Here is a 19080-nt window from a genome sequence, read left to right on the forward strand (position 1 = left end):
CTTTGTGTTCTTTGAACACACACTGAAGCAGACGACTCTTCCATTCTTCGTGGGCAAAGTAATCAATAAAGTTGGCTCTGTAAACTGCTGTGCGTGTGTGAGTAGAAGCTTTATGAAGTTGACTTGTTTTAATGTTCGAGTAGCATATGTCAATTGCAATGGGTTCGGGAAGCTGTAAGGTACATGTGCATGCAGTTGAAGAACGGTATTTGAAGTACTTGGAAGTCTTATTGGAGTAAATGCTGAAGTTGAAAACAGTAAACCCCTCAAAATACTGTACTCTCGGTATTCATTAAGGTGTGAGACTTTGCTTCAGTCTTAAACTGTGAAACTTGACTATAATATGCATACAGCCTAAGTGTAGGCAACAGTTTGGTATCATTTGTTTAGAACGGAGCTAATAATCAAAAAATGTCTAGAAATATATTATGCGAAGTGTCTAATTATCCATATCTGGATTTCTGTCACCACATGGATTCACTAAAGTCAATCAACAATATGAAAATTAACGTTATCTTATTCCAAATTCCTTAAATTCTTCCACTTACCTATATGTGTGTCAAATTGTACCGTACTCTCGAGCTCAAGCAGCGCCAAATCATTTTCAAATGTCGCCGGATCATATTGACGATGTACAATGACACGTTTCACATTCTTCGTAACAGCACGTTTACTCTCCAAATCGCCAGAGATATCAAACTCACCCATAACAGCGACTAATGAAGCCAGGAAGCTGTTGACCACAAAGAATTAGGGGGGAGAAAGATATAGATTAGAACAAGCTAAAATAATTATGATTTTTCAGCATTTGCTTTTCTACTCACCCCGGCTGACAATGCGCCGCTGTGACGACATAACGATTCGTTATCAAAACACCGCCACACTTGTTCTTGGTAAATAGTCCCAACCATGTGGATTCACGTACGAGCACTTGCCATGGGTAAGCGCCGAATGTGGAACCTTTGCCGCCTACAATTCTGCCAGATTTGATGTGTGGCCGTACGCCGCATTCTGTCGATGGGGAGTGAAATGTGAGGTTAGGAGGTAAGGGAGAGTATAGCAACAGCATAGATGAGTGTTTTGCGAGGTGACGCTGGTCAGTGGTGGTGGTGGTGGTTGTTGTGATATGATTGATTAACTGTTACAATTTCGTGGTGGATAAATGGTAATGGTGTGGGTGGTTGATAAAAGTGATTTGTGATATTGGTGAAAGTGCTTGGGTTGCGGAAGAACTGCAATGGACTGCATGAGTCAAGGGAGAGTTTGACGGAGAAAGAATGCGAATGAAATCGGTTAGGATTGTATATGGAGAAGGTGAAATGGGGTGAAGTTGAGCGTGGTGAAATAGTTTAAGTGGGCAAGTTAGGACCAAGGCAAGTGAGTTCATGTTGGATAGCTAAGATAGGCAAAGTTTTTGTTTGAATGTTCTTCAAACAGAGGCAAGTTTAAGAGGGCAAGAGTCAGGGATGATATGACGAAGGTGGGAAAATCAGAAATGAGGGATTTATGAGGTATTTTCAAAGCAGGGCTTTGAATTTATGCGGGAATTTGTTGAAAGACTTCTTAAGGTTTTTTTTTCGAAGATGGATGGGAATTATGGTCTGTAGTAGTCTTTAAAATGGAACTCGATTTAGAGGAGGGCATATATTTGGTTGAACAGACGCACTGCGATGATCAAGCCCGATGTTCATGTAAGGTTTAATGCAGTTATGTGAGTGCAGTGGTTAGCATAGTAATGTCGTGTTAATAGAAATGTGTTAATAAACGGCCAACAAGTGCAAGAAGCGTTTTACAGGTGAAAGTGCGAGCGTGCGTGAGTGTGTGTGTGCGTGCATGAGTGTATGTCGCGTGCGTGCGTGCATGTATTGCGGAGTGTGTAGTCATACAGGGTACAAGGAGTGTGTGTGGGTTCAGGAGGTGAGGGTGATTGGGACAGTTTTAGTGTAAGTGGGTGGTGACAAATTAGAAGAAAAAGAAACAGAGTCGTTTCGGATTCTATGCATGGCAAACTAATTCAACACAAAAATCAAATAATAAAACAAAAAAAAAACTCTGCCGTCACCAATACGGCAATTACTTACTAAATTTGCGTCCACCAGCGCCAGCGTAAATCTCATCCTGATCACCATCGATCTCATTATCTATTGGATTCACATCTTCTTCGTCCTCTTCATCGATCAACTCATCTTGGACTGGTGCTTGTGTTGTTGTTGTTGTGGTTACACGACGTGTAGGCTTGCGTGTTGTCGGTCTACGTGTGGTCGTTGTGGGTCGTCTCGTAGCCGGACGTCTTGTGGTTGTTGCTGGTCTACGTGTCGGTTGTTTGGTGGTCACACGTGTTGCTGGTCGTTTGGTGGTCGGTCTTTGTGTGGCTAAACGTGTTGGTTTTCTGGTCGGTTTGCGTGTTGTAGCCGCGCCTCCAGCGCCAGCGCCGGCGGCTTGATATGTGGACGGTGGTGCAGCTGGTGCGGTGTTATTGGCTTCATCAATCATATCTGCCAAGGCATCGAAGTTACCCTGCAGTGATTCGACGATCTTGTGCACTAAAGTATTCATTTTGTCCTTGAGAACACCATCCTCGACGAAGGCGGGTGTCGACAGTTCCAAATCGGTGGTCACCGCGCTCGATGTGGCCGACATGTTGAGGTTAGGGTTGCGTACAGGTGGGAAGTTCACGAAGTCATTAGGTGATGTGTAAGTTTCCTCTTCGACGGGCGCGCCAAGTTTCTCACCAGGTATGGCGAATGGTGGGTAAGTCGGTGTTGGTCCAAAGTAGCCTGGGAATGCGGGACGATCATCGGATGGCACACCATATTCGGTATCAGCGACTGATTGCGTGAAAGCCGGATGCACGCCATTCTGTGCAACGTTTTGTCCTACATTCTGCACACCATAGTAACCTGGATCATCGAAGTCATTACTTGTGACTCCAGCTAGGTTGACATATTCGGGCGTATTTAGAGGCAAGTCAGGACGTCTTGTCACTACCGGACTGTAGATATATGAGGTGCTGCTGAGGGCGGGCAATGGCGTTGTTGGTGGGAATGCATTATCACCGAAGATGGTGCCGGCGCTGCTCGGTCTTTGCGGCCAGTCGCTGTTTGTGACGAGTGTGAATAGCGTTGGTTTGGGTGTGATAACTCCATTCGTGGTGGATATTGGTTTCGATGTTACCTTGACGAAGCCTGGTTTCTTATGTACGTAGGTATATTGTGGGCGGTCCGCATACTGTGGCTTAACATCACCACCAAAGACTTGAGACTGTACAGCACCGAAAGCATCGAGCTTGTCATCGGCAGCCACAAGTGGCGGTACCTCGGAGTCGTGGTAAATAAATGTTGTGCTTGGACGAGATGTAGTAGGTGCAGCGCTTTCCACACTTGGTTTGCGTACAATGATGGGCCGATTTGTGGAGCCGCTTACTTGCTCTTGATTGAAGTTGTTCGAAGGTAGTGGCGCTGGGTAATACGCGTCCGATTCGAAAGTGGGTTGTGGTACTTTAACATTTTGATCGTATGAAGCATCTGGTTTATCATAGTCTTGACCATAATCCTGTGATGTTAATTTAGTATCCTGAGGATATGTGTCATAGTTGTCTGTGGGCAATTGTGTATCTACAGGCACATTTTGTTCTTCTACATGGTCTTCATAGATGGCTGCCGTGTGGCTAATTGGTTTCCTTGTCGCCGTTGTAGAACCATAAGTATTCGTTTGTTCATTGTAGGTATTTGTTGACTGACTGACGGGTTTTCTGGTCACAGGCTCCGCATTGTAGGTGGGTTGCTGCTCGGGTCGCTGATATACTGGCTCTACATTGTAGGTATTTGAAGCGGGTTTCGCGTTGTTGTTATTGCTGGGCTGTGGTTGCGTCGTCGGACGTTTCACATATGTTGGCTTGTTGTGTTGGTAGGTGCTGGCGGGTTGTTTGACTGGCTGTTTTACGCCTTGTTTGGTCGGTTGTTTCGACGGTTTCTTCGCAGGTTGTTGTGTTTGCGCATATGAGGCTTGTACTGGTCGCTGAACATAACCATTATCCGCGGTATTTTCATTGTATGTGTTGGCTGGTTGTTGTGCCGGTTTCTTTTTATTATAATTGGGTTCTTGATAGTCGTTCGAGGTTTGTGCAGCTGGTTTCTTAGTATTGAAGTTTGGCGCTTCATAGTTGTTAGCGGGTTGAGCGGCTGGTTTCTTTGTTTGTAACTGTGCGCCACCATAATTATTGGCAGGCTGTGGTGGTGTCTGGTTGTAACTGTTCAATGGTTTTGCTGTTGTGGGTTTCCTCGCCGAACTTGGTTTCGTCTTTTTGTTATTCGGACGTGTGGTACTTGGTTTTGGACGTGGACGAGGACGTGGTCTAGTACCGCTCGAGGTGATTATACCGGAAACTGGACGTGGTGTTGACGTAACAGCAGGTGCTGCATCATATTGTGGACGTGGTGGCACAGGTGTGGTGGTTGGTGTCAAATAGGCAGACGTGGTCGTCTTGCTAATTGTTGGACGTTGTGCGACAGTACTTTGGTCTACATATTGTATTGTAGTCAATGTGTCCGGTTTGGGTGTAAGATAAGACGACGAAGGTGCTTGAGTATCCTGCACTTTAGTTGGATGCGATGAGACGGATACTTCTTGAGGCACATCATTGTACACAACGGTTGTTGGCAGCTTGGCACCATTGTAATTCTGTACATTCACCATACCGACATACGGCGCTACGGGACGTTGTGGCTTACCAGCAATAACGGGTACTTGCGCATAGCTCGTGTCTGCTGTTTCTACTTCCGCTATTTTGTCGACTGTGCCCTGTGTGGTTGTATGCTGTACATGACTTTGTGCGCCATAATTGCTTGCAACATCTGGCGCAAAGTTACCCTCTTCCTCCATATGCGACATATCAACTGGATAGGCAATACCGAGCGCCGGCATCTTGTTGAACTCGTGCGTTTGATGTGACGACGATTGCAATACATCATTATAATTATTTGCGGGCATTGTGTGTTCGTCCAGCACTTCGGCAGCGTCTTCAGCATAGTTGACAGCGGTCGTTGAACTATGGACTTCGTGGGTGACAGGCTTAGACACATACGAATGTACCGGCTGTTGTTGTGCAACAGATGGGATGGCATGTAGGTCGGTGCTTACGGTCTCCAAATAAGCAGGAACTTGCGCTGTGACCGGTGAGTAGTTTGGTGTATTCGATTGTTCATTGTCGGCGTCGTAGTCAACTGGACGTTTAGTCTCTACTTCATCATAATAATTTGTTGTTGCACCGCCATACACTGATTCACCTGTTGTGATGGGTACATTTGGTGTTGTTGTGCCATAATGTTGTGCACTACCAGTTGGCTCATATTTGCTTGCCGACGCATCGACTTCCGTATCATATGAGACCGTTTGTGGTCGTTGCTGACTGACAATATTATAAGTAGGACCATGATTGGTTGTGCCATTCAACTGCAATATTATGGATTCGATGGAGTCCACATGCGTGGTGATAGAGGTGCCGGTTGTAGGCTCACCATATGTGGGTGGTTTCTTGCTGGCCTCCTCATCCTGGACGCTTTGTATCAAATCGTATTTGTCTTCTGCCGCCAGCGATGCATGTGTTGTTGTTGTGGTGGTTGTTGGCTGATAGCTGATGGGCGAAGGTTGACGCACAGGCGCTTCCATGTACACAGGTTGTGGTCCATAGCCGGTTGAGAATTGCAAATCGTCCTCGATTAAGTCGGCATCGGCACCGGGATGTGTGATGTCGCTGTGTGTGAACTCGGCACCATCAAGTATGAGATGATTGTGGTTGTGTTGCTGTTGCTGTTGCGGTTTTTGCTTCTGTTGCTGGGACTGTTGTACTTGTTGTGGCCGAGCCGGTTGTGGCCGAGCCGGTTGTGGCCGAGACATTTGTATTTGTGGTCGTTGGCTCTGTTGCTGCGACTGTGGTTTGGGATGTGGTTTCGGTTGCAGTGGAGGTTGTGGTTTGGATTGCTGTTGTGGCTGCTGTTGCGGTTTGGCGGTCTGTTGCTCTTGCGACTCGGTTTTTGAATCCTCTTCGGTGGTATTCGCTTCCCACTCATTTTCTTGCACTGGATTTTGTGTTACTGGTAACTCTTCGAAGGAGTTCGATTCCGATGAGCTATTGGGTTCGGTGAGTCCATTCACGATGCGCATTGGCAAACCCGTTGTGGTAAGCGAGGCCGGTTCATCATCGAATGTCGGTGGTAATGTTGTGCTTAGCAGATCTAAGACGAAGTCATCATTGAACACTGGTGACGCGGTGGTGAATGGTATGTGGACGGGACGTGGATTGGACTCATGCACAATATTTGTACTTGCAGCAACTTGATCGGTTTGCATTTGTGCTTCCTGCTCCAACTCGACGCTGGAAGACTGCGTGCTCGAGTCTGCGCTGTTAGCAGCTGCATCCACCGAATTGGGCTGTGATGCGCTCTCAATTGAAATATCATGGTTGTCGTGTTGTTGTTCCTGCTGCTCCTGTTGTTTCTCCTGCTGTTGTTCCTGTATCTCTTCTTCCTGCTGTTGACTATCAGCCTGCTGACTATCCACCTGCATGGACTGCGGTTGTTCATAGTACGAAGCAGTGGGTCCAACTGAAGGTTGTATTTCCTGCTGTGCGCTCTCCAGCGACTCCATCATATACAGGGTGCTTGTGTTTGGCACTGATTCCTGTGATTGGTACTTATTACTAGGCACTTCATCTTGTTGCGTTTGCACTGCTTCATAGGAATTGACAGCGCTGCTGCTACTCTCCAGTTGCTGGAAGACTTTATCGATATTGGTTTGCGTATAACTGTTCTCTGGTTGTTTAACCTCTTCGGATGCCGTGTCCACCACATCACCATAGATGGGTTTCGGTAGTTGTGGCTTATATTGTTGCTGTTGTTGTGGTTTCTGTATGCGCTGTGGTTTTGGCTTTGGTTTGAAAGTGGGTGGACTATATTTGGTCTCTTGCGAGTGCTGCTGTTGGCTCTCTCCATAGGTTTCGTAAGATTGTGCCACCGCTTGATTGGCGCCGCCATACTCATCTTGCAGCTTCTGTTGTTGATGTTGTTGATAGTACGAGTTCTGTGCATCATTCAGCAGCGTAGTCTCAAGATCCTGTTCGCTGGGTATTTGACAACACGCGCCAAAGAGAAAACCATCCATACACGCGCCCACCACCTCACCATTGCGTTGCGCGCATTCGTGATTGAACATACAGATGGTGGGTCCATTTTTACGTGGGTCATTAATCGCCAGCGTTTTGGTGGCGCGACAATGTTTCGGTGTTATCCGGTAGCCGCCGAAAAGCTTACGTCCTTCTGTAAGGAGAGCAAGAAAAAGGTTGGGATTTATGATTTATTATTGATGTGATTGACAAAAAAATTAAAAGTAAAGTAATTAGATATACTTTATATTAGACTTTAATGATTCCCAGATGTAAAAAGAAATATAGAGTAGTGTTGCCACTTATCGAAACAAATAAAATTGAAAATTTTACAAACTAGTTTTCTACTTGCACTTTAGAAAAGATTTAACGTGTTGATAAAATCTTTAATGTATGCAAATTTTGAATAGGGTTGCCACCTATCGAGATTAGTAAAAAAAAAAAATACAAAATGCAAGCAAGAAGTAAAAAGATGTTTGAAGAAACTTCTCGTATTAATTAAAAAAGTATTAATAAAAATATAGAGTTGCCACCTATTAAAAAAAAACTAAAATCTAACCAAATATCAATGAATGGGGCCTTATATAAGGCTTTATGGACGAAATATTTTTTTTAGAATGTTCTTTCAATAGAGTTGTCACCTATATTTTATTATCCAAGTATAAATAATCCTTCCAATCTCCAAAAAAAATCCTTCAATAAGCAATTCTTGTCATTTGCACAACTTCAAAGTGAATTTAAATTCCAATTATGTAAACTAATTAAGCTTGCATTCAACGAATTTTATCACACAAAGAAACCTTAGTTTCATTGCTATGGTAAATCGAAAGCAGCTACCGATAATAATTAACTTAACTTATTTCATGGCTCAATCGGTCAACTCGAGCTGAAAATATTTCTGTTTCAATTTACTCACACTTCACTGCACGAATTAGTAGAGTGAAAGATGAGAAACGAAAAAATATTTTGACAAATTGTAATGGAAATGGAAAGTAATGACTGCACTTGTAATTAAGTTTACATGAAAAGTCATAATATCGAGCAAATGAAAGAGAAAATGAGGAGCTGACAACTTTAAGCCTGAAAAATCAAAAAAATATTTTAATAAGCAAAAAATTGAAAATTGTAATTTTTGCTATTTTTGAGGTTATGAGTGTTTAGAAACCGGGTGTATTCATATCATTTGTTAGTTTAGTGGCGCTTTAATGTCAACGTCTTTATTGAAGTCGCTTTTTTAGTAGCAGTAACTCATATTTGAAGTTACAAATAAAAACTGAATGTAAATATTATCTATCTCTCTCCCTCTCTCTCTCCATAACAGTAGCTATTGCTTTACATTATTTCAAGTTTTCTGTATGAATCTGTAATTAATTGAAATTAGTTTCAAGACATCTTCAGAAAAATGCAAATAAATAAAGAACACTCAAAGAAGACACCAAAAATAACTATTCCCTTCTCACAACCCTCTTTCTCTTTACACCAAACCTACTCTTCGTATTAATTTGTTCATGTCAGTCAACAGATTTGTCATTTTCAAACGATTACTCAGTACGCGCGTAGTCAATAGATTCATCATTAATTTTATTTTGATTTTTTTTGTTTGTTTGTGTTCTCCTACCAACATTTACTTAGCCTCCATTGACGACGGGTTGCTGCTGAAGATGTACTCAACCATTAATCTGTTTAAATTATAGCGTGCCGTGAGTGTGGTAATGACATGAAGCGGGCGTAGTGAAAGGTTTATGTTATGCTTCTTTTGCTTCACTTTTTTCTCCAATTTTGTGCAAGAATTGGTCATTTATTAGTTGGTTTTTGTGTGCTCGTTGACTTCATTGCATGCTTTTGTATCACCTCATTTCATTCTATTATGATTTATGATTTCTTTTAGGAACTGTTATTTTGATATTCATTTTTCGTTTGAGAATTGTTTTATACGATTTAATGTTTGTTTGGAGTGTTTTAAAGTACCATATATACATATATCTTGTGTTTAGAGAATTTATGAATGGTTTGTTTATCAGATTACATTGAACTAGTAAAAAAGTTTATTGGATTAATTGGATTAAATATTTTGATAACTATTATTCTATTTTACAAGAAGAAAATGTCAAAATTTCAAATATCAAAACGTATGTATATTGTTTTTAAGACCAAATTCGTCTCTTTTTCATTTATAAAGGTTTTCCAAGTTGTTTTCAGTTTCTTCTGTTTTTTTATATTATCTCTAACCATATTTGTTCAGTTTTTTAAATACTTCTGAGAGAATGTTTAATACTTAGGATGAGGAGATCTACATGGAGTTATCAAAAGATTCCTTAGTTCATTCTAGACAGTAGTTCCCAATCTTAGTTTCAGCGGAGGAAAGGTTGTTCGATCAAGATTTAAGATTTAGCATTCGGAAAATATGAGAAAAGTATTCCAACTGCTTGTTTAAAGTTAAGTATTAGGTCAAAAAATATTTAAAATTATAACAATGAATATTTGAAGAATTTTTTACTTTCTTCGAAATCTACTGAAATCTCATTGATTTCAAAGTAATCTCTTTTTGAGGTAGTTTTGTTAACAATTTTGTACTTTTTCACTTGTTAGAGGTCTTAGGCGAAATTATATCAGATTCCATATTATGGAAATCATATTATCGAGAATGCTGATCGACGATTTTTTTCTGATGTTTCGACACAAATTTTGTATCAAATTAATTTAAAAGCGATGCTCTTACTGTTTTAAAAAAATATATAAATTGTTAGTATCACTGATAACGGATAATTGTTTGACTTTAGACATCTCAAGTTGATTTCTTTACAAACTGCAGAGGGAAATTATGAACATTGTATGGATTACTGCTCAATTTGACGACGTTGTTTTTCCGGTTTGTTTAATTTTTGTCGGGCCAAAGCTCTTCTATCGCTATCAATAGTCAATAACATAGATTTGGGAACATATCATTAAGATTCTTTTTAGTGACCTTTCATTTTTGCATAAAATCAGACTGTACCTGAAAATGTCATGAATCGGTTGAGAGTCTATATTATTATTCTTTCGAAGTTATTGTAAGTACACGAGATTTCTATTGACGCTCGATAGAAGCAAATGTGGGAATATGGTCGGCATACTCACTGGTCACTGTCCTGTGGTGGCGCATGCCTACAAGATGGGACTGATAGATTGCGAAGACTGCCGGAAATGTCAAGAGCAAGGCACCAGAGAAACAATGGAGCACCTCTTCTGTGAGTGTCCTGCATTATCAAGACAACGGCTTCAGAATTTGGTTAGGTTAATCTGGAAGAGATTTCGTAAGTGAAGCCACAAAGCCCTTTGAAATTCGCCAAGCATCTAAAGTAGGATTACTCCTCATTAACTACGTGAAGGCACTCCATCTGGTATCGCAAAGGATCAAAACTGGTCTATGTGTGGCTTTATAGCCTACTAGAGTAATCTAAACTAATCAATTGTATTGACAAGAATTTAAGATCTATTCGCTTGAAGCAATTGATCTTACGAACTTCGTTGAATGCTTTAGAGAACTTTGATACTTTCGTTATAGGTTTTGAAACAGATCTCCGTTGATGCCGTATATTTTTGATTGAGACCTTTTTTTTAATTTTTTCAGAATTTTTTGAAAGAAGTTGATTTCGTCAAATACATAGTCATATAGTGATGAGTTCACTCTAAAGTGAACTCTATACTCAACCTTCTTCTCCTTCCTCAACTTTTTCATATAAAAATCTTTAACTTCGATTTCATTTCATCTATACTCGCATTGAATAAATTCACAGAATTTCTATCGCCAACTAAAATACAAATTTCTCGACAACTAAAAATAGTTGCTTAAAGTCGTTTAACACGCTCGCAGCTCATACATATTTACTGAAGTTCTTAAGAAAGCGGAGAGGATTTACACTACAAATTAACGCATCCGCATTCGTTTCACCAAAGCAACCACTACTCGTATGGTTAATGGATAAGCGCTTTGTATGCAATGCGTTCATCAGTGATCGCTTTGGCTTACGCATTATTATCGACGCGTGCGCAGAGTTGACCCAGTTACACATATTTCCCATATCGAATGTGCAATGTGAATAATTGAAGAATGAAAGCGATGCGATTAGGCTGACATGGTTAATGAATGACTGGCGGACGAACCAGGTGACTGGTTGACTAACAGAATGGGTGACTGGATGACTAAGTGGCTGTGATGGCTGACTGTCTAGTTGTCGCGTCGTCACTAAAGTTATTAGAGTATATGTGTTATTGTTGGTGTAATGTGCTGTGATGCTGTGACCAAGATTTACCGTTGCTGGACACCGTTATACTAAACCAAGTATTGAAAAGTAATTAACACACTGTTAATTAAAATAGTGAAAAAAATGTGTGGCTTGATTTAACTGTATTAACGAATGAGAACGAAATCATTTTTTCTTCTCTCCTCAGTGTGGGTATGGGTGAAAGGGCTACGAAGAAACGTGATAAAAATCAATTTGGTTTAATTAGTTGCAATTTGTAAGTGAAAATGAAAGGGAAAACGCTTGATTTTCGTTAGAGAAATGCGCAAGAATTTGCAAAAACCACAAAAACAAAAGCAATAACAACAAAAAAATCGTTCAAGAAATCACTTTCGGCATTTCACTTTACCGCACGGAGTCAAGCGCCAACCCATGGCCCGATAAGTGCCAATAAATGCGCATGCGCAAACGAAAGTAAATTGCGAACTGTCGATTTTTAGCTTACGCGCGCTCCAAATTATTGTTGTTGTTGCGTTTCGGCCAACGCATCTGCACATCATTGCTGTAAAGTGAAAGTAACTGAATGGTAATGGGTAGAAAAATGCTTCAACGGCCTGCTGGTCAATTGATGGAGTAGAATACTAATATATACATATCTATCTATAACTGTATTTGTGTGTTGTGGCGGAGGCAGCACACGGAAATTAAGAATTTAATTGCTGACCGCATACAATAATGCATTTTGTTTTTGTACTCATTCGTTTTTGTTTTTGTGTTTTTGCAAACCACGCAAATTACATGAGTACGCATTTCAATTTTGAAATGTAAACGCCATTCACTGACTTTGAAATTGATTACTGGCAGCGAAAAAAAAGGAAATTAATTTTTTTTATTTATATTATTTTTTGTTTGTGCGCCGATACATAGCAGCACAATCGAGTGCTAAATGATTTGCAGATAATTTTTATGGTAGTAGTGTTGGGAAGATTTAAAAGAAAGCGATAGTGATGTTTCGGAAATTGAGCAATTATGACTTGTTTACGATTTTCTGAGCTTGTTTTGCTTTTATTATTTTATTGCATTTAACGGTGTTTCACAATTATATGATAATGTTGAGTTGCTGAAGTTAATAATAAAAATATATTGACTTAGGGGCACAGAGAAGAAATAAAAAAATAAGTAAGATAAGTATAAAAAATGAGCTCGAAGAAAAAAAAATAAAAAAAAAACAAATAGAGTACAAAAAGTAATAAATCGGATATTAATTATACATATATACCTACGATCTTCTTGTGCAATGGGATCGATTGGGTTAATTCATCTGTCTCTAAATGCTCAACCATTCGATATTCGAAATAGGAAAAAGTCATACGGAGTCATGTCTGGCGAATATGTAGGTTGGGGCATCGTTACAGTATTGTTTTTGGCCAAGAATTCACGTACAAGCAACAAAGTGTGAGTTTTCAACAATTGAAAATCGCCACGATCATAAAAACACGTCTAACCTTAACTGCTGCTACTGACATTTGGACTCTCTAAACCCGTGAAGATTTCTTCTTAAAATGTGTGACACGAAAATCCCAAAATTGCATTACACTCAAAGACAAAAGATCAATACAATCTCTCTACTTATCCTCACTCACTTCAAGCTTAACCACGCCACAATAGCAACAACCAAACTCAAATCTAATTTCCTTAAAAACGGAAAATATGTGTCAAAAATGTGGCAAAGCTGTAACTGCAGTTCAATGGAAAGGCAAACCGGTAATTGCTCTACCAAGCAGGTGGCAAAATTGAGAGATAAACTTTCATGGCAGTTAACCGACAACAATCAGCAGTAGACATCAAAGTCACGCGTCGCTGTCATTTTCACTGCCAAGCATTCACTCATTCATGGCGATGACACACGGCAGCCGCAAGTTTGTCGTGTGTCGCACCTGTCGCTATGCCACGAAGCAATAAAGATCGCTTATGAGATGAGAAAAGTAAGCGGATTTTCAAAAGAGAAGTTTTTAAAAACTAATAAAAGGAATTGTAATCGTGTAGTAGTAATGATAATTGTGTAATGGTAATGATAATCGTATATTGGTAATGGAGTATTTAAAAAGGAATAGTAATGATAATCGTATATTGGTAATGGAGTATTTAAAAAGTAATAGTAATCGTAATCATATAATAGTAATGGAGTATTTAAAAATAAATAGTAATGATAATCATATAAATGTAATGGAGTATTAAAAAAGTAATGGTAATGATAATCGTATATCGGTAATGTAGTATTTGAAAAGTAATAGTGACCGTAATCATATAATAGTAATGGAGTATTAAAAAAGTAATAGTAATGATAATCATATAATAGTAATGGAGTTTTTTAGAAGTAATAGTAGTGGTAATCAAATAATATTAATGGAGATTTTAAGAAGTAGTAGTAATGGTAATGATGTATTTAAAAAGTAATAGTAATGATAATCGTATAATGGTAATGGATTATTTAAAAACCAATAATAATGATAGTCATATAATAGCATTGGTAATCATACAATAGTAATTGTAATCAAATAATATTAATGGAGATTTTAAGAAGTAGTAGTAATGGTAATGATGTATTTAAAAAGTAATAGTAATGATAATCGTATAATGGTAATGGATTATTTAAAAACCAATAATAATGATAGTCATATAATAGCATTGGTAATCATACAATAGTATAGATAATTGTAATCAAATAATAGTAATGGATTATTTAAAATGTAATCGAATCTGCTCTTTATCGTCAGTTTAAGAAAAATTGCTGTAATTTTGGAGGTTTTGCTCTTCAACACTATAAACCTAAATGCTGGTATTTTCATAACCTCAAAATACATATTTATGTTCGACTTTCTTGCAGCTTTTATTGGTACACTTATATGTAGACTACCTGTTAATGCCAGTAAAACCCCTTTCACACTCACTTTGTCACATCTTTTATTTATTATACAGCGAAAGAGCGACTCTATTCACACTCCAGCATTGCTGATTTATTTGCAATTTTCAATTTCTTTGCTATAATTCACGTGAAGCACTTCTCAGTCACTTTAATTAATTCCAGATCGAGTCAATAAAGCTTCTTCATAGCCATCAATACCCTTCGCTATCAATAGCAGCTTCAACAATATCGGCAAACACTTGCTATATGATTACTATAACGGTGGTTTTGCTCTGCCAAGCTGCCGTCGTCACTGTCATTGTCATTGCCATTGCCGCACACACACATCCACACAACAAACAGCACAGCATAGCTTATCTGCCGCTGTCTGCTGTATAGTGAGTGAGTTGTGTGGTGGCGTCGGTGATCAGGTTTTTCACGTTGTAAAGTTCTATGCTGTCTATAGCACCTAGTTGTTATTATTAATATTATTGCTGTTGTTGTCGTCGCTATCTATTCAGCTGTACGCTAGCGCTGTTTTTATTAGCCGTTTTGCTGTTTGCTTTTGCTTTGCTGTGTCGTCTTATTGTTCGCTTTGCTAGCTGCCAAAGTCTATGAACGTCAGCGACATAGGCTACTAAGTCAGTGGGTCAAGCTCAGCATTGTTTTTTGTGTGTTTGTTGTTTGCGTTGAAGCCGCAACGAACGAATGAATGAGCGTACGTCTTAAGCATAACAAGAATATAAAATTACAGCAACACTAATAACTTTGGCTAACAAGTTTACATTAATAAATGCTGCTATTTGTGTGGGCATTGTTGTTACATATGTATATAGGTGGTGAACATTTTTATTTTACTTTTTACTATTTTTTGTTGTTTTTGGGAACATTTTGTTGTTGGCATGTCTGGTTTGTTGGTGAAATATTTTAGAAAATGTCACATGCATGACATATTTTTTATTATGAATCGTATATTATAGCTTTGGTATAATTTTCTTTTTAAGATTTTAAAGTACCTTGGGAAGCGTCTTTATTGCTGTTAAATTGATTTGTTAGGAATCTAGCACGATCTTGATCTATGTATGTATATATTTTGATATAGTTAGAACTCTGAATTTTGTATGAAATCAGATGCTGGTTCATCACATGTCAATACAAGTAATGGGAGAGAAGGAGAGGAGGAGGAGGGAAGAGAGAGAATTTGAGCGAGAGAAAGAATGATTATTTTCTTCAAACCAAAGACCTTCTTTACTGATGGCACATAATTTTTAATATGGGGGGAGGAAAGATCTTTGACAAAGATCTTTATCCAGCGGTATATTTTGACAGCGCTGCCACCTTTTTCAAATAAAATTGGAAAATAATTAAATACGCAGATTTTTTTTTAGAAAATGTTACAATATGGCTTAAAGACAATCGGAGAAAAATGTGTAAAATAAATTTTTTTCTATACAGTGTTGCCACTTATGTAAACTTGATATTAAAAATAATTTTAAATTATGTCCAAACTTATTATTAAATCTTATGAATTAAAGAAATTCAGTGGAATAAAATTTTACACTGCTTGCTAGGGTTGCCACCTATTGAAAGTAATTTTGAATTAAAATATTAGAAGCAAGGTTATTGCCGCACTTTGTTCTTAAAATATATGAATGTTGATCAAGTGTATTTAGTACTCTACATAGTACTCTAATCCTAATTTAAACTGTATAGGGTTGCCACCTGTCCAAAAAATTAGAATATCGTGTTATTAATTTCAAATAATGCAGAAATTTCAGTTTCAATTTGGTGAATTATAACATTATTTTTGCCATATGTACGAATAGAATACTAGGGTTGCCAACTATTAAAAAATAATAATTAATTTTTTAATATTAATTTAATAGGTTTTTTTGTATATTATATATTTATATATTACTATCGATTCAGCCAGTATTCAAAGGTTGCCAACTATTTAAAAAAATATATATTTTTTTTAGAATAGATTATATACATTTTTCTACTATGTCTTATAATTGTGTGTAATCTGTGTAATTAAATGCTCTAAAACCCATAGTTGTAAAAAAGTATTTACTAAGGTATTTATAGTCAAATGATTACGTAATTAACTCAGCTTCTTATATATTTACTCATACTTTTTTCAATTCGACTCAAAAAGTTTAGCTTATTAGCATCTTATTGAAGTGAAAAAAGTCTCAATATTTCCGCTGATGCCACATGATTCATGCAAAATGCGCACATGTAATAACAACCGAAAACAATATATTCGTTATAAACAAATTCAGTGTAAGGCACCTGCATCAATACCCAATCAATTGAATGCGGGCAATCAAAAGATTTAAGCGACAAACCTGCTTTCAAGTGAGCACTCATTTATACACATATAAACACACATACAATCATATATATATATAAGTTCATACACGTATGTGTGTATGATATTATCATTTGCCGCTTCGAAACTTGTTATCTCATGCAACGGTGCGAAAATTTTCACCGCCCACTGTGTAATCCCATTTCCACGCACATAACAAACACACACACATTCACACGAAAATCATTGCACCGCCGGCAATTGCAGCGCTTGCACTCGACGTTGGTGATGGCAGCGGCAACCTGCAATGTCAACTGGCAGCTGTTAAACCTGCATGACTGCGCTTTCAAGTTTACTTTTTCCTGTTGCATGCAATCACGACGGCGGTGCTACCGGTGGCACAGCAGTAACAGCAGTGATGGTGCAGCAGCGGCGGCGACAGCGCAGCGTCAAAGTCGCTCAGGCGTTTGACACACTTTTCTCGGTTACTACATACTCTTACATTCGGTTCCGTTTTCTGTTAGTGCATTTATATGTATGTGTGCGAGTGTGTGCATGTTTTTGATTACTTTGATGGACCCACATATGTGCCTATTTGTTTTTGTATATGAAAGCAGTTAACGACTGCAGTTGTATTGGTTTGCTTTTATAATTAATTTCGCTTGCATTTTGTTTTTTTTTATAGTTTTTTAATTTTTTTTTTGCGCGTTGGGCTTCGTGCCTTGCTGCCTTGCGTTCGTATGCTGTAACCTAAATTGCACGTTGTTATGTTGATATTTGTTGTTGCCACATGCAGCACGCACTCATTGCTTTGGCGGTTGCATATGCAGGCATTGCAGCAGTTACGCATTTTAATGCATAATTTTTGCAAATGTGAGAGAAGGTTTATGAAATGGGAAAATTGTTAAAAAATTTGCAATGTTTTGAACGTTAGTTTCACTAAAACCCATTAAAGTATGAAATAATATTACTTCAATACAGAAACATTAATAATTAATGAGATTATTGAAAAAAATATTTCTGAATTATAAATTAGTAATTTCTAAATTTTTAAAATTTAAATATTTTATTTTATTATTATTTTTTTTATTCTTATTAATTTTATTATACGTTTTTCTTTTAAAATTTTAAATACAAAAATAAAATCTTAATTGATCACTTAATTCATTTTTATATACAAATTTAACAGCAAATTTTATTTTTAATAATCAATTAATAATAATTTGATTAAAAATAATTTAATTAAAAATGGATAATAATAAAATAATTATTAAAATTAATAAAAAAGATTACATTTTAAATCAGAAAAAAAATCATTGAAATTTTAATTTTAAAACATTTTTCTTTGAAATAAAATTAAAAAAATTGTAACTAAATTTTTTAAAATGTTTTTTTATTTTTAATAATATTTTTCATATCACATTTATATATTTATTTTATTTTTCTTCCTTTCTTTCAGTTTCATTCAGCTCTCCTGCAGCAATCTGCTCTCATTAATTACTCTTTATCTCACTGACAGCCTTACCGCTTTGGCCTAGTACCAATAAACTAGGTGCTTTAACGGTAACGTGAAAAAGTTATTATATCGATTAATTAATAGCGGCCGTTGTTTCGAAAGTGTCAAAAGCGGGGTAAGTGAATTGTTCTAGTTGCTATTAAAAACTTTAATGCATTTATATATAATTATGTCTGTATATATATTAGTTTAAATAAGAGGAAATAAGACTACATGTGGAGAGTGGAAGTGTTTGAGAGAAAGTCTCAAGTTCTAAGCTATCGATAGGATATACATATGTTAAAAGCATATGGGAGAATATTACAACATCTTCTGAAATTGAGAATCACTCAGTTGAATAATTATTTTTTGTTTTTGGCTTTACAGAAAGCTCAACTACCCACAACATCAGAAACTATATAATTTTGAGAGAGAGAGACCATTTTTTTATTAAGTCAAAAAATACAACTACTTTATTTTTTTAAGACAATTAAATATTCATTCAAAACCTTTTTTTTCGGTTTGTCCAATTTAGGAATCTATATATATATTATATTGCGCTTTAGGGTGATTTGTAATGTCAGACTTTTCTTAAGACCTAAGCTAGAATAATTAGGAAAATGTTTGGTAAATGCAACTTAAAGCTTCCGCTAGGTGTCGCTATGATGAAATTTTGCTTTTTATATAGTATAGTATTTGTATCGAAAAATAGCGTTTTTAATGTTTTTTAGGCTAGGTCTAGTCTGCTTCATTTCTAAAGTGATATTGGCATTACAAGGAACATTTGATTTTTTTTGTCTAAATATGGGTTTTGAAATAAATTGAAAAATTTATTAAAAAAATTTTATAAAAAACGTCATAAAAAATTGTGGACATCTATTTTTTTGCTTTTAAAATTTGTCTATTAATTTTTTTTTTAATATTTTTGTGATTTTTCAAATTTTTATTTTATATTTTTTATTTTTATTTTTATTTTTTTACGTT

At 37.2% G+C, this 19080-nt stretch overlaps 1 protein-coding gene and 1 long non-coding RNA gene across 3 annotated transcripts in view; one reads left to right on the forward strand and one right to left on the reverse strand.

Annotated features, from left to right (window-relative positions):
- LOC114804311 (uncharacterized) overlaps positions 1 to 19080 on the forward strand; it is a 152612-nt gene that overhangs the window by 28601 nt on the left and 104931 nt on the right. For both annotated transcript variants that reach the window (XR_003752529.2, XR_008471925.1), the window contains exon 2: positions 18061 to 18232. This is a non-coding gene — a long non-coding RNA (uncharacterized LOC114804311). The remainder of the gene's footprint in view (positions 1 to 18060; positions 18233 to 19080) is intronic.
- Positions 1 to 19080, reverse strand: part of LOC105214951 (serine protease filzig) — a 43471-nt gene that overhangs the window by 3997 nt on the left and 20394 nt on the right. The window contains exons 2-4 of the mRNA XM_011188662.3: positions 2082 to 7313; positions 825 to 1011; positions 549 to 733 (exon numbers count right to left, since the gene is read on the reverse strand). Coding sequence (XP_011186964.1) covers positions 549 to 733; positions 825 to 1011; positions 2082 to 7313 — 5604 coding nt within the window. The remainder of the gene's footprint in view (positions 1 to 548; positions 734 to 824; positions 1012 to 2081; positions 7314 to 19080) is intronic.

Source organism: Zeugodacus cucurbitae, chromosome 6 (genome assembly GCF_028554725.1).
Source record: "Zeugodacus cucurbitae isolate PBARC_wt_2022May chromosome 6, idZeuCucr1.2, whole genome shotgun sequence".
In the NCBI taxonomy this organism is placed as follows: Eukaryota; Metazoa; Arthropoda; class Insecta; order Diptera; family Tephritidae; genus Zeugodacus; species Zeugodacus cucurbitae.